Source organism: Colias philodice, chromosome 24, assembly GCF_061535455.1.
Source record: "Colias philodice isolate Cphi_HAF_F1 chromosome 24, ilColPhil1 Martin Lab GWU primary, whole genome shotgun sequence".
NCBI lineage: Eukaryota > Metazoa > Arthropoda > Insecta > Lepidoptera > Pieridae > Colias > Colias philodice.
This window is the reverse complement of record NC_143109.1, coordinates 1,707,141-1,723,565: the sequence shown is the minus strand read 5'-3', so window position 1 is coordinate 1,723,565 and position 16,425 is coordinate 1,707,141. Positions and strand designations below refer to the sequence as shown.

Genomic DNA, 16,425 nt, shown 5'->3' with positions numbered 1-16,425 from the left:
AGAGCCTAGATCGAATAGATTTCTTTCCTTTGCACGCTGTAGACGGCGCTGTCAGAGTTTAATAGATCTCTACACTCATATCATAGCCAGTGATACCAATGCGAGTCAAAATTTGCAAAACGATACACAGAGTAAGTTTTTCTGAGTAGCTTAGTGGTAAGTTGCATGTCTGCTCATTCTTTAGATAAAAAATATGTATGTAGACACATATTTTTTATCTAAAGAATGAGCAGACATGCAGCTTATGTATGTAGATACATATTTTTTCTTAATAAAATTTGTATTTTATTAAGTCAATAGTTTTGATTTTATTCTTTCTAACTTTCTACAGCATAGTAAAATGGCAATTTTTAAGACTTCAAATATAGCAGTGGATTTTGCTATGAACTATTATAAAGCTTTTACCTTTTGCAAAGTATTGAATTGAATACAAAAATAAAAATACCGCTCATACCATCGAGATATAAGTACTACTAGAGGGGTTATTCCAAACAAAAACATTGCGCGCGGCCGATGTGGTGGGGTACGTGTGGAACGAGCGAGGCGTGGCTTCAAGTTCAAAGATTAAGCAATGCGTGCAGATGCGACACATTGTGCAATCTGTTTACTCGGTACTATCTGGTGGTACTGATACTAGGGAATTAATAAAACGAGGATTTTATATTAAACTATGTATTTTAATTTCCTTTAAATAATATCAATTTAGTAAGCTTTTGTCGTTTTGTGTAGTAATCAATAGTTTTTATCAGTTTTTGCTTCATGATGTAATCGAATTTTGGAGTATTGGTTTATAATAGCCCTAATTAAATGGATACGATGATTCAATGTTGATGGCGTTTACGTATAAGAAACTCACATTTTGAAAAATCTCACGTGAGATTCGAGGATGGGGGAGGGGTTGAATAAATTCTCACGACATCTCACCAGGGGGGGAGGGAGGTGCAGAAAATTTTAAAAAACACCTCACGTAATTTATGGACGCCCCCTTACTCGATCACAATTTTTGTAACGAATGTGAAAGACGAAACAATAAATACGCAAAGCGGCTTTTACTATAAACGGAACTACATTTAAAAATATACTTTATTATAAGGTTGCTTCCATTCTGTTTATTTACATTCTCAAAAACATCAATCGCCGCAGAGGTGGCTTGCGACAAAGGCGGCTTGTGTCAAAGGCCTCGGCGATATCATTTAAGAACATAATATTATGTACTTTAGGCCAACTTGTAATAAGATCTATTTTACTTTCTTATTAGTCCATTTGACAAGGATATTGGGTAAGATACCTATTGGAATAATTTTATTATTATGTATGTACTTATTAAATCCGCGAATAAAAAAAATTTTTAGTCGTGAATATAGAAATTGGGTCGCATTTTTTTAATCCGCGAATAGTGAAAACACGAATAAAGGAAGCGCGATTAAGGAACTTTTACTGTATTAGTTTCTGTGAATGTTGTGTTTATTTGTAATTGTTGTGCATAATAATTTATAAATCCTATTGGAACAACTGTTGATTAACCTTTTTTTAATAAATAAAAATAGGTAAATAAATAAATATTACTTAATATAACCTACCGTTTTACTTTGCGTAGTCGGGTAAAAGTATAAATATTTAGGTACTACACCACGGTAATCTTTCCTAGTAGATATTGTATATACATAGTTAAAAAAATCCAGTTACATTTTTTAACAGACTCATCGATAGTGTCACGTCTGTGCTGTTAGTCTATGAAAAATGGCGCGAAACGCAGAACGCGTGGTGATTTTTCGCAAAATGATAACAATATTAGTAAAATGCATGACTTACTCATAATAAGGAAACTTACTGGTGAAAAGTCACTCCTCGGGCTTTGTTTGTATTATGGGAACTGTTAAAACAATATCTAAGCAAACACGAAGGCATTTTGAACAGAGCAATAACACGTGTTGACGCGGCAAGCGGGGGGCACAGTCCGACACAGACTAAAGAGACTTGTGATTCTTACCTCTAGCTCGTGTTAAAGAGAGTGTAGTAGTGATCGCCTCTCTAGTACGTAGTACATACTATCTCGATGGCTCATACGCGTCTTATATTTTAAAACAAGTTAATCAAATACAATTTTTATAGGAAATGAAAGCAGACGATTCGATATTGATACACTTCCAATAGATATTGAGAATTACGATGATTCCCATGAATTACACGAAAGCGAAGACCAAAATACTGAAGAATTTAATTCTTCAGAAGATTTGGAAAATAATGAGCCATATTTATCCAATATAGAATATGATCATTACGAAAATGTATATGATGAAAATACTTTGGAAGATGAAATGTTAAAGTTAGAGTAAATGGTTATAAGTTTTATTTAATACATGTGATTGTAGCTTTGATTATGTTGAAAATAAATGTTTGAGATATTTTTGGTGTATTAATAAAGATAACCATTTGCAAGATAGAAAACACTATGTAAAAATCAGTGTGTTAACAGATACTTGGATACATTTTAACACTTGCTACTTAGACTCGGTGAGACAAAGAATGTGATTAAAGATGGTGTCGCTCACTTTTTTTCACCATACGTGGACTGAAATATACAGAGACAAATAGGATAGGCGCCATTTTCAATACCTTTATCCGACCCAGTAAACTACTTAATTAAAAAGAAGTATTTAAATATACAAACCAGGTTGCGTATTAACATTGGCAGCTACAAAAAGACTTTGCACATATGCACCCAGCGCGTTCACTATATCTTGGAATATGTTAGTTGCGTGCGGCCTCATGTCGTAGCATTCGCAGAATGACTTCAAAAGATCTAAAATAAAAAGGTAAATAAATCAGACAAAGATATTGACTTTTTACAATATAACTTTATAAAGTACCAATAAACATATTTTTTTTTCAATATTACAAACTATAGTAGAGCCATTTTAATAGGCAACATTTGACAGTTCAACAAAATTCAACAACGTAACCTAGTAACGACGACATAAAATAATATATTATTTTGTTTTGTTAGAACTGCACATTTGCTTACCTTTTTTCAATTACGATTACATATTTATAATAAAATTTTAAGATTTGATTTTACTAATAAACCATTCTAAACATAATAAACAATTTCTGATTTGAAGAACTGACGTCGCTTCAATGTTGTGTCAATAAACCTTTTTTCTTTTTAAATACCAGAGATGTTACTCTAAAAATCGAAATGTAACATCTAGAATCGAATGCATTGATTACTTTTGAAAAAAAAACACCATAAATTAATAAATGCGTTGTGTTTTTTAATTATGTAGATACTTGTCTTATTTTGCTCCTTAAATTTACGAAAGAAAATATATTACTGGGACAGGGATTTGCCTGATGAATTTTTAAATTGACATGTGTTTCAAGTTCGATTGACAAATGTTTCAAGTCCGTATCGATTCACTTTAATCGATGTTTTTAAGCAGGTTCTCTACGAAGATAAAATTGATAGACGTCAAATGTTGCCTAATAACCCATTGACCACCGAGCGGCCCGATCGGGCCGAGACACAATAGATTTTCTATTGTGTCTGTGATCCGAGGACTGACGGAATAAATTGGCTCCACTATAAGTGGTACTTAACTAGATAATTAACCTATATATACAGGATGAAATTTTGTAATGTCATCTTGAGGTCAGTACTCTTTATATTGTAGATAGAAATAGAAATTTTTACTCAAAAGGAAACATTCCATTATTTTTTAAAAGAATGGAAACTGAATTCAAATATGGCGATTTCTTTCAAATGAAAGATGTCATCACCTCAAAGTTTGTACTAGTATTTCTATTTATCTGTAAACATACTTATTTTTCCATATTTAGAAACTACACTTAAAAATAACATAATTTACTTACCTGGTTGAATAGTCATTTTATGCAAAACTTCCAGCGCGAGTGCCCGCTGCCATAACGGTTTGTCGGGATCCAAAAACTTTATAGTCAGTGATAAGAATATTTCACACTCTGTCACCTAAAAACAATACAAACTTGATAATAACAAGTAACTAAAATATATCGATTAAAATATTCGAGCTCGAAGGACCAAACTGACGTTTTTTTAATTATTATGACTTGTTGACGTTGTATTAATGTAATGAAAAATATATTTTTCATTAATTTGAATTCCCGCGCAATCTGACCGAAACATCAAAACAGTTTATAATTCTATGTTTGAGTCTAATCTGTGGTAAAGAAAACTTGAAGGTAATCTATGGATCTGACAAAAAGCGCTCGTCATTGTGGATAAAATTACTATTGATCCTTTATTGTGATTTAATTAAGAAACGACACAATTATAAACATTAAATGTTGTTTCTTTATTTACAGGTACGATCTTGTGTTAATACTAAATGTGAAATTGAACTAATGAATACTAAATGTGAACTATGTAAACTAATTACAATAAAAACTTTATTTACAGAGAAACTCAATTGTGTTTTGTGTCGCCCAAAACTTGGGAAAATACCTTATAAAACAACATTTATTGTAAGAAGATGGAAAAATTAAAATTTATGTTCCAAGTAAAACCAACAACAGATGGAAAGTCAAACTTTATTGCCATAACCTCAATTGCCACGCAAGATGACAGAGTCTACTTAATCCCTGAAGAATATCAAACAATATCGTTTCATAAACATATCTTAGCCTCGAAAAGCTTCACCACTGTGAAAAATACATTAAAAAAACGATATCAAACCAGAAATGTTTGGATAAAAACTACAGAGGATATTTTGAAAACATATGTTGATGAGGACGGCAACATGATTTTCCAGGACCAATTTCTAGAGGAAAGTACCCAAGAACAATTATCTTTTGAGAGTAAAAAGTATTCTGAAGATCCTGTAATAAAAATTTTAGAAAAATTAGTTGAAGATCAACAAAACAAAGAAAAACAAAGCGTAAAAAAGTTAGCCGAGAGATTTGTTATTGAAAAGTTTGACGGAAGAAACTCAAGTGCATATGAGTGGATGAATGTATTTGAAAAAGAATGTACAAGGTTTGATATAATAAAAGATGAAGAAAAAATTGAAATCTTCCGACTATTTTTAGAAAAATCATGCATTGATTGGTATTCTTCCATGATGATAAAGTTAAGTATACACTCCGAATGGTCAAAATGGAAATCAAGTTTCTTGCAAACCTATGCCAATAAAGGTTGGACATCTAGCAAGTATGCTTTATCGTTCAAGTATCAATCAGGATCTTTACTAGACTATGCAGTGAAAAAGGAAAAACTTTTACTCGAGATAAGGAAAACAATGGATTCAGGTACCCTAATAGACCTTATTGCGGCTGGTTTGCCAGAACATGTACTTAACAGGATTGATAGGGAAACATTGAAAGATACAATAGATCTTTTCAATGAACTGAGAAAGTTTGAACATTTGGAAAACAAAAATAATTATTCTAACTATAGAAAATATGGAAACTTAAAAGGCAACTATAAAAACGAAGATAAAACCCCATGTAAAATTTGTGAAATGTTAAAAAAGGGAATTCGCTATCACCCCGAATCTGCCTGTTGGTTTAAAACAAGAGAAGATGATAAAACAAAAGAGAAAAACATAAAACATATAAATAACTCAGTGATAGAAGCAGAATTACATGAAACGGAACAAAAAAACTAATAGTGACACCGTTAATAAATGTCAAACTGTTAATAAATGATACATTAGCAATTGATGGAATATATGATTCGGGTTCAAATGTTTCTCTAATTAATTCAAAATTATTAAAACTAAAAGGCAAAGGAAACAGTTTGAACAAAGCAAATTTAGTAACAATTAATGGTGTCAAAAAGGCAAGTGGTTTGACAAACTTAAAAATTAAAATATTTAAAATAGAAGAAAATGTCAAAGTATACATTATAGATGAACAAAACTTCAAATATGATTTTTTGATTGGATTAGACATGATAAAGAAGTTCAAGTTAATACAAAATGAGGACTTAAAAATTACCCAAAAACTAAACTTGAATGAAGAACAAGTAGAAGATATTGATACAAATATACAAATAAATACTAAGAGAAAAAAACAAAAGAAAGTGGAAGAAGCTTCTAATGAAATAATAGAAAACAAAAATATAAAGAAAGAATATAGGATTAATTTTAATGAAAATGTAAAAGAAGAGGATTTTGAAATAAATACTAACAATTTAAATGAATATCAGAAAGCGGAAATAAATAAATTGATTAATAAATATAACACAGTTTTTGCAAAGAATAAATATGATGTTGGAACTGTTAACGGCTATGAAGCCAGAATAGATTTGTTAGTAGACACATATTGCAATAAAAGGCCCTACAGATGCACTGTCGAAGACAAAAGAGAAATAGAAGAGCAAATAGGTAAATTATTGGATAATACACTTATAGAAGAATCCTACAGCCCATTTGCTGCACCTGTCACATTGGCATTTAAAAAAGAAGAAAATAAAAAATCAAGGCTATGTATAGACTTCAGAGATTTAAACAAGATTGTAGTACCAGAAGCCCAACCATTTCCGCTAATAGAAGATTTAATAACTAAGACAAGAAATTGCAATTTTTATTCAACACTTGACATAAACTCTGCATTCTGGTCTATCCCTTTGAGAATAGAAGACAGGAAGAAGACAGGATTTGTAACACAAGAAGGACACTTCCAGTGGACTTGTCTCCCGTTTGGTCTAAAAACTGCACCAGCAATTTTCCAAAGGATATTAAGTAACATACTAAGAAAATACAGACTCACAGATTTTGCTGTAAATTACATAGATGACATTTTGATATTTTCAAAATCTTTTGACGAACATATCCATCACCTAACACAGCTGTTTGAAGCCATAAAAACAGAAGGATTCAGATTAAAATTTAAAAAGTGTACATTTGCATCAAACTCTGTAAAATACCTAGGTCATATAATTCAAAATAATTCTATTAAACCAGTGAAAGATAATCTGATTTCGATAAGGAATTTCCCTACTCCTAAAACTCAGAAAAATGTAAGACAGTTTCTAGGAAAAATCAATTTTTATAATGAATATATACCAGGAAGTGCGATAATATTAGATCCGTTGCATAATTTACTTAGGAAAAATCAACCATTTATTTGGTCTGATGAATGTCAGAAAGCATTTGAGAAAATAAAAAGTCTCCTATGCTCTCAACCAGTGCTAGAAATTTTTGATAAAGATTTACCGATTAATATTTACACAGATGCTTCTATTCAGGGTGTTGGAGCTATTTTGAAACAGACGCAGTTAGATGGAAAAGAAAAACCAGTAGCTTATTTTTCTAAGAAACTTAATGGAGCCCAAAAGAAAAAAAAAGCGATATATTTAGAGTGCTTGGCTATCAAAGAAGCAGTGCGATACTGGCAGTACTGGCTGATAGGAAAATCATTTACAGTTTATTCAGACCATAAACCACTAGAACATATGAATTTGAAAGCGAGAACAGATGAAGAATTAGGCGACTTGACATACTACCTATCACAGTATGATTTTAATATAAAATATGCTCCAGGAAAAGATAATTTGGAAGCGGACTGCCTCAGTAGGAATCCTGTGTTGGAAGCAAATGAAAACCAAGATGAACAGTTAAAAATAGTTAACACAATAACACTAGAAGACATCTTAAAAGATCAAATAAAAAATAAATATATACAGTGCAGAAAAGATAAGTTACAAATAAGGAACAATGTTTACTACAAGAAAGTAAACAAAAAAGAGAAAATAATTATATCGGAGAAATTCAGCTTAGAATTTATGAAAAATGTCCATACAGATCTTGGTCACATAGGAATTAAACAGATGCAAAGAATGATTAGCTCAGTGTATACAGCAGAAAACATGTCAAAAAATATAAAAAGTATCTGTGAAAATTGTATAGTATGTTTAAAAAATAAATCAAGAGGACAAAATAAATATGGATTGATGTCCCACTTGGGTCCTGCTACAAAACCTTTTCAGATATGCTCTATTGATACCATTGGGGGTTTTGGAGGTTCTAGATCAACAAAGAGATACTTACACCTGCTATCAGACCACTTTACTAGGTATGCATATATTTTAACATCAAGCACTCAAAATGCAAATGATTTCATCAAACTGATAAGCAACTGTGCAGAAACAGATGAGATTGAATTGATACTCTCAGACCAGTACCCAGGTATCAATTCAAAGGAGTTCAAAATTTTTTTGGATGAAAAGAATATTTCATTAATTTTTACTGCAGTGAACTCTCCTTTCTCAAATGGCATAAATGAAAGACTAAACCAAACGCTAGTCAATAGAATCAGGTGCCGGATAAATGAACGTGAAACAAAAATAGCTTGGTCAACTATAGCCCACAACTGTGTAAAAAATTACAACGAAACAGAACACACTGTTACAGGGTATGCTCCAAAATACCTACTCTATGGCACAGATGTGACAATTTTACCAAATGAGCTGAAGCAAAAGAAGACAGAATACAATTTGTTCCAGGCCAGGGAAAAAGCTCTTGAAAATACAATCAGATCACATGATTACAACAAGACAATTTATGATAAAAATCGCAGACATATAGACTTCAAAATTGGTGATCCCGTTTTTGTGGAGAATGGAAACAGACTTAATAGGAAGAAGCTTGATGTATTAAAACTTGGGCCCTACAAAATTTTAGAAAAAATATCAAAGTCAATTTACAGGATAAACACGGATCATAGGAAGTCAGAATCAAATTTTTTCCACATCTCGAAACTAACGCCAGCCCCTGACTGCACTTGAAGAGTGTTGAGCTCATTATTTTTCTCTTTGGGAGGGAGATGTAATGAAAAATATATTTTTCATTAATTTGAATTCCCGCGCAATCTGACCGAAACATCAAAACAGTTTATAATTCTATGTTTGAGTCTAATCTGTGGTAAAGAAAACTTGAAGGTAATCTATGGATCTGACAAAAAGCGCTCGTCATTGTGGATAAAATTACTATTGATCCTTTATTGTGATTTAATTAAGAAACGACACAATTATAAACATTAAATGTTGTTTCTTTATTTACAGGTACGATCTTGTGTTAATACTAAATGTGAAATTGAACTAATGAATACTAAATGTGAACTATGTAAACTAATTACAATAAAAACTTTATTTACAGAGAAACTCAATTGTGTTTTGTGTCGCCCAAAACTTGGGAAAATACCTTATATTAATAGTATTTATTTATTTCTATTTACCAAAGCAAATAGCAAAACACTATTAGTTACCTATTAAAATATTTTTTTTTGTTTATTTAAGTATTTGTTTATTATTTAATTGCTATGAAAAGAAAATTTCTCATGTTCTTTAAAATTAAATGTTCATTCAAATATAAGTTTAACTAACAATAAATCTCTCTATTCGTATTTTCACTTCTCACACAACCCTATCAAAAAATCCCCACCCAAACATAATCTATCAACTTATACACATGCTCACCAATAAATCGTGATACTTGTGCAGTATGATAGACACGAGCCGCAGCAGGCGCATGGTGACGGGGAAGTGGGGGCGGTCGGGCGCGGGCGGGCTCCCCCCCACCGCGCCCCCGGGGATGTGGGGGGCGGTGAATGCTGCCCTGGAGTGGGAAATACATAATTACAATGCGATCCAACTAAGAAGGGGAAAGTTAATTACTTTTTTCGTCAGTTACATGTCAAAAAAAAACTAATAGAACACGCTTTTATAGGATAAACTCTTGAAATTATTGTATTGTCACCGATCCTTGATGAAGTGTACAGAGTTTGAATTAAATCTCTCCATTTAACGTGGGTCAACATCGAATCTAAACGAATCACATACAAAAATTTGTATGAAGCTAATAAAAGCGTGTTAAAAATACGATTTACTTAGGCTTATTGTCCACGTAATATTACGTCATGTGCACGCTTTCGTCAATTGACTTGCAAGACAAATTCTGTCATCTTGCGTAGAAACAAAACTGTGGGCGCGGAGCGGCAACGTCGCTTCAGACGCTCGATATGCTTTCGTCGTAAGGCCATTTTACTAAATTTTCAATTTATACCCAATAATTTAGTTTATCGTTTTTAAATCTAACAAAATTATTTTAACCTACCATATTCCCAATTAATTTTTAAAAGGCTATTGCATCATAAATATAAAAAAAGATATCATAATAATCATTAAAAATCAAGAGTATTTACCTGTATTTAACATTGGGCGAAAAGAGCCTTATAATCAATGCACACACATGTTCTTTCAACAAGAATCTAAACTCGGATATCTGAAAATAAAGTATTTATAAGATTTAAAATTGTCACTTAATTACAAGTCAAATATCCATTATTTAACTGAGAGATAAATCAATCATTAAGACATGTTTTTGAGTAGACTCAAACAATTATACAAAAATGGTATACCTTAAAAAATACAGGAAGTGAACGAAAAAAAGCTCACCTTAAAGAAAATAGCTGAAAAATCAGTGAGTACAGTGTCCAACAGCTCTAAGCCAAATGTTTTGGGTACATCTGAGATGCCAACTAACCAGTGTGCAGCATCACCGTTTATTAATTGAATTATATCCTAGAATTGAGAACATTAATTACATTATAGCAGATCATGGTATGAGTAAGCCTTAAATAGAGGAGCAGAAAATATAGAGAAAGGAATTTAAGTACAAACACACATCTTCTTTTTTTTATGAATAAATGCACATATTTTCCACTTGAGTTTGTAAAATCATATTAATAAATGGTATAAGTATAAGTACCTGTAAAATTAGATAAGCGTCAACAGCACATGGTTTCAAATCCTTTGGCGCTTTTTGGTTTGTCTGAATTCGAACATCAGCTGGATTCACTTTTAGTGTACCTAAAAAATACATAAGAATATAACATGACTGATTTATTTTTATTAGTTCCTTTTTATGCTGTCTATTAATATTATACTATTCTAGTATATTTATTAAGTTTAAAATTGTGTAGTACTACTGTAAAGAATTTTTCACCCATTTATAATATGATCAAATAGGCTTACCAACAAAGTAGCAAACATATTCCTTACTTCATTTCAGAGATGTACAAAATATTATATTAAAACTCACCCTCTGCCTCAGCCAGAGCCCTCTCGAACACCAAAGCAACAAGTTGCCTAACAGTTGCAGCGGCAGCATGACTAGTGCTTACATCGCGAGTTTCACTTGTCGGCACCATACGCATGCATAGCACCATTGTCTGTGGGTTATTACAATTGAAATTTAAAAAAGAAATAGTCAACAAATAATGGTGATATCTGATATTAGAAAAACGGACAATAAATTTTTGTATGTGTAAGAAATTTAAAATGTTGAAGTAAATGTAAGCAGTTTCGTTTTTTGCCTTTATTTTAAGGTTATTATAAAGTAGTTACGTTTATAAAATATAATCAAACTCTTATCAAAAAACAATCATATTATCATCTTCAAAAGTATACAAAATTTCAATATTGTACCATCAGTAATATTTATTGTTATCATTGTTGTAAATTGCAAGTTTGATATTACTGCAATTTCAATTACACATTGCAAACATATAATTGATCTTACTGCAGAGCTTACTACAAAATACTTGTATATTTAAATTAACAGCTTATATTTCACGTAAAGATCAATCTAAGTCATTGAGGTATTATTACTACGTATAGAGAGGACACCAGGGCCTGTAGACAAAGTAACAATTACAAAACGATAACGAAGTTAGAAATCGCAAAAATGTATGGGATTGACATACGCCGCGTTAGATCACGTGGTCTATCTAATGTCAATCCCATACATTTTTGCGATTTCTAACTTCGTTATCGTTTTGTAATTGTTACTTTGTCTAAGGCCCCAGGAACGAAATCTGTGCGACAATCGCGGCGGTGCGGGACGCGTTTGGGGCGGCTAGTGAGTCATAGATATAAGCGATGTTTGAGACGCTTGGCTCTAACTCGTGTTACAAATAGTGTCGTAGCGATGCCCTCTCTAGTACGTAGTACATAGTAACTCAATGATCTATATTAACATATTTCATTGTTTTACTTACCCTAGCCAAAGTATCGCCATGTACAAGATCAGATGTGGTCATTAACAAAGCTGCGGTTTGTAATAACTTAAGTTCAAGCATATTAGCTTGTCCCAAGTTAAATAAACAGTCTACTATATGCCGAGCGCCCTTTGCATCTATGCCTTGTTGGGCTATAAGCCGCTGGATGGTGCCTAAGCAAAACTAAAACAAAAAAATATATGTATAAGCTTACCGACCTGGCTATCCTGGCACCCTCTATCTATTTAAAAAAAACCTCATCAAAAACCGTTGCATAGTTTTAAAGATTTTTGCATACATAGGAATGGACGGACAGCAACTTTGTTTTATACTACATAATAAAATATTTATTTGAAACCAAATAATGTATAGATAAACTAAATCAAAGTGTATTAATTGATTGAAAAGTGTTCAAAAACTAATCTAATTAGATAACAATTAAAAAGTTGATATCACAAATGTATTTCAAAATGGTCTCATCATTTATACATTTTATGTTATTTCATAGTTTTTGTTGATTTTTATTTTAAACTAGCGGTCCGCCCCGGCTTCGCCCGTGGTACATATTTACGTTTTCTCTACATAAAAACCATCCTCGTACTTCACGGAATATTATAAAAAAAGAATTATCTAAATCGGTTCAGCCGTTCTCGAGTTATGCGCTTACCAACACATTTTGCGATTCATTTTTATATTTTAAATATCGCAGCCAGTAATCTAATTACATGAGACTCATAGCAGTTTTTTTTTAAACAACACATTATATTAGGCATGTGAATTATTTTTTATTGTTTTCTTATGTGACAAATATTATGGCTTGCCAGATGCCAAAACTGCATATTGTACTATGAGTAACATTCAAAATGTTAGTGAACTTAGCAGATCATTTTTAGCAGATCAAAAAAAAAAATGTGAGTTCTTATCGCGTGCAGTTGAGTTCTACAGTTCCTGATACTTTTTAGAAATAGTTCTGGCGTTTTTACCTTAAAAAACGACATTTGAAAAAATGATCTGCCAACTTCCCGTAGCAGATCATTTTTAGCAGATCAAAAAAAAAATGTGAGTTCTTATCGCGTGCAGTTGAGTTCTACAGTTCCTGATACTTTTTAGAAATAGTTCTGGCGTTTTTACCTTAACAAACGACATTTGAAAAAACCCGACCTGGACCCGGCTTAACGTGATGCTAAGACGTAATGCTACGACGTGATGCTACGACGTGATGCTACGACGTGATGCTACGGCGTGATGCTACGCTGTGATGCTACGGCGTAATGCTACGGCGTAATGCTACGGCATGTGTTACGGCGTGATGCTACACTGTGATGCTACGGCGTGATGCTACGGTGTGATGCTACGGTGTGATGCTACGGCATGATGCTACGGCATGATGCTACGGCGTGAAGCTACGGCGTGATGCTACGGCATGATGCTACGGCGTGATGCTACGGCGTGATGCTACGGCGTGATGCTACGGCGTGATGCTACTGCGTGATGCTACGGCATGATGCTACGGCGTGATGCTACGGCATGATACTACGGCATGATGCTACGGCATGATGCTACGGCATGAAGCTACGGCATGATGCTACGGCATGATACTACGGCGTGATGCTACGGCGTGATGCTACGGCATGATGCTACGGCATGATGCTACGGCATGGTGCTACGGCGTGATGAAATATGACATAAATAAATTTTCTAGTGTTTCATTTTACGCGAGTATTTCTAAAAAGTATCAGGAACTGTAGAACTCAACTGCACGCGATAAGAACTCACATTTTTTTTTGATCTGCTAAAAATGATCTGCTACGGGAAGTTGGCAGATTATTTTTTCAAATGTCGTTTTTTAAGGTAAAAACGCCAGAACTATTTCTAAAAAGTATCAGGAACTGTAGAACTCAACTGCACGCGATAATAACTCACATTTTTTTTGATCTGCTAAAAATTATCTACTACGGGAGGTTGGCAGATCATTTTTTCAAATGTCGTTTTTTAAGGTAAAAACGCCAGAACTATTTCTAAAAAGTATCAGGAACTGTAGAACTCAACTGCACGCGATAAGAACTCACATTTTTTTTTTGATCTGCTAAAAATGATCTGCTACGGGAAGTTGGCAGATCATTTTTTCAAATGTCGTTTTTTAAGGTAAAAACGCCAGAACTATTTCTAAGTATCAGGAACTGTAGAACTCAACTGCACGCGATAAGAACTCACATTTTTTTTTTGATCTGCTAAAAATGATCTGCTAAGTTCACTAACATACATTCAAACACTTACCTACTACCAAATAACAAAGAAACTTATAATGTTATGTTAATTTGATCCTTATCAAAATGCATAGCTTAGAATATTATTAAATTATTGTAATTAAATGGAATAATCATTTACCTTAATGATTTTTACATCCTTTGACTCACATCCTTGCACCAGGGGATATAAAATCTGATTAACAACGCCATATAGAGAAGCCTGTGGATTATTAGCTGCTAATGACAACTTTTCTATTGCTTCATCACATGCCTGAAAGACAAAAAATTCAATAAACATATCAAGTTCAGAAAATAAAGAAAAAACCGCATAGGTATATTTCTTAAACATAAATAACAAATAACATAATATTAGATAATTACAATTTTTCTCATATTCGATTAATAGCTTCAGAAATACATATATATCTTCCTGAACTATGTTTCAATTATCTAGAATATGCGGAATACAATTTATTGGTACAAACCTCCCTTATCTGAGGGTGTTTTTTCTTGGTTTCCAAACTCAGGGTTTTAAAGTCGTTTTGGAGGACATCCATGAATTTCCTCGTGGAGTCATCGCCGGTAACAGCGCTAACAAATGCCATGTTTATTTATGCAAAATATAATGAATTACTTCATGTTTCACAGCAAAATTAAACAAATTATAAAATATGCCATGTATACAAATCGACATATGAAATGACAGTTCAAAAATTATCTCATGCTAGCTCTTCACTCTCGTCGAGGCTAGGCGAGGGAACGCGAGCACGAGAGTGTAGTCGGAGCCCTCGCGTCACATCGCCGTGCCTCGTCTCGCCTCGTCTGGTCTCCGCCTGGAGTCGGTTTTTTGGGCGCGAGTCAAAGGACGCGAGGCGCGAGAGCAGACGAGGCGAGATGCGGCGTCCACATTCTCGCGTTCAGTCAATCAGTATGCCACAAGACTTTTCGTTATCAATCAATATTTCGTTATCCACCATCGCCTTCTTCTCCAATGCTAACTAACTTTATAAAGTGTGATATACTTTAAAAAAATACTTTTATTGTAGTGATTAATTTTAATAAATTTTAATATAATTGTAATTGAATAAAATTTGCAATTTTAATAATAATTATTTGAATTCTGTATATAATTAATTACTCATTAAATTTTTATTATATCATATTTTTTATAATTTGACGAATATAATTGTAATTTTAAATTTGTAATTGTAATACTTTTTTGGTTTACCTATATAATTAATTTTATTAAATTTCTTTAATTTTTTTTTAAACTAATATTTAAATTAATAAATTGACGAATTGTAATCGTAATTAACATTTTGAACGCTGTAATTTCCTATAATTAGATGTGCAGAAGATCATGTACTTGGATTAGATGTAACGAATGGAATCTGTATCCTCTGTCGGAAATTCTAAAATAAATAAATAAAATTAATATACGCAAAGACGCATAGAGTTGCGGCTATTGTCACTTCAAGCACGTCCATTATGCTCGCGACACAGAGAGAACTGAACAAAGGCGAGAGTGAAGATGGATACAACCTCGTGTTGTCTCGCCTTGCTTAACCTCGCTAAACCTCGCCTCGCCTAACCTCGACGAGAGTGAAGAGCTAGCGTCAATATTTATTGCGTCAATGTCAAAATATTTATTATTCGAAAAAAGGGTTACAGTCACAGGTTACAGTGCCACAAACTTTTTTTTTTTTTTTTTTTTTTTCTGTTATGGCAAGAAGCTAAAACTATTTGCCAGTGTCAAGTAAAAGGTAGGGAATCCATACACGGGAAAATAGGATAATACGATATTTTTCAAGGTGAGTTAGGCCAAAATTAATACAAGTTACATTATATACATATTATTTACATAAACTAAATAGATTAAATAGAAACTAAAAAACATTACAATTTGACGTTATTCTTAAATATAAAAGTAGCTTTATATTATTATAATATTTTATATGATACATAAATAGATATGACATACGAGTAGGAAGAGGAACATTTGAAGAAATTAATGAATTATAAAAGGAAGAATGATCGTATAAAGAGCAAGAGAAAAATATGTGGTCTATATTTCCCTCATCCTCTCCATACTCGCAAACTTCACTATTTAATACGCCTATTCTGGCTAAATGACTAG

General features: G+C 32.6%; 2 protein-coding genes across 5 annotated transcripts in view; one reads left to right on the top strand and one right to left on the bottom strand.

The window, feature by feature from the left end:
* The window catches only part of mon2 (Mon2 homolog, regulator of endosome-to-Golgi trafficking), a 56,646-nt gene extending 41,643 nt beyond the window's left edge, over nt 1–15,003 (bottom strand). For 3 of the 4 annotated variants that reach the window (XR_016317540.1, XR_016317541.1, XM_089710171.1), the window contains exons 1-10: nt 14,774–15,000; nt 14,428–14,559; nt 12,040–12,222; nt 11,082–11,211; nt 10,749–10,849; nt 10,436–10,561; nt 10,183–10,262; nt 9,458–9,596; nt 3,874–3,988; nt 2,672–2,803 (exon numbers count right to left, since the gene is read on the bottom strand). Coding sequence is in view for 2 of the 4 variants with exons in the window: in XM_089710171.1 (XP_089566297.1) it covers nt 2,672–2,803; nt 3,874–3,988; nt 9,458–9,596; nt 10,183–10,262; nt 10,436–10,561; nt 10,749–10,849; nt 11,082–11,211; nt 12,040–12,222; nt 14,428–14,559; nt 14,774–14,893 (1,258 nt within the window). In the remaining 2 variants the exon portion in view is untranslated. Of the gene's footprint in view, nt 1–2,671; nt 2,804–3,873; nt 3,989–9,457; nt 9,597–10,182; nt 10,263–10,435; nt 10,562–10,748; nt 10,850–11,081; nt 11,212–12,039; nt 12,223–14,427; nt 14,560–14,773 lie in introns of all 4 variants that reach the window. The other variant, XM_089710172.1, reaches the window with a different exon arrangement.
* LOC149477627 (uncharacterized) lies at nt 4,244–5,645 on the top strand. Its single transcript, XM_089710453.1, has 2 exons — nt 4,244–4,344; nt 4,439–5,645. The coding sequence occupies exon 2, from the start codon at nt 4,512–4,514 to the stop codon at nt 5,643–5,645; it is 1,134 nt and encodes a 377-aa protein (XP_089566579.1). The 5' UTR covers nt 4,244–4,344; nt 4,439–4,511.
* Nucleotides 15,004–16,425: the final 1,422 nt, after the last annotated feature.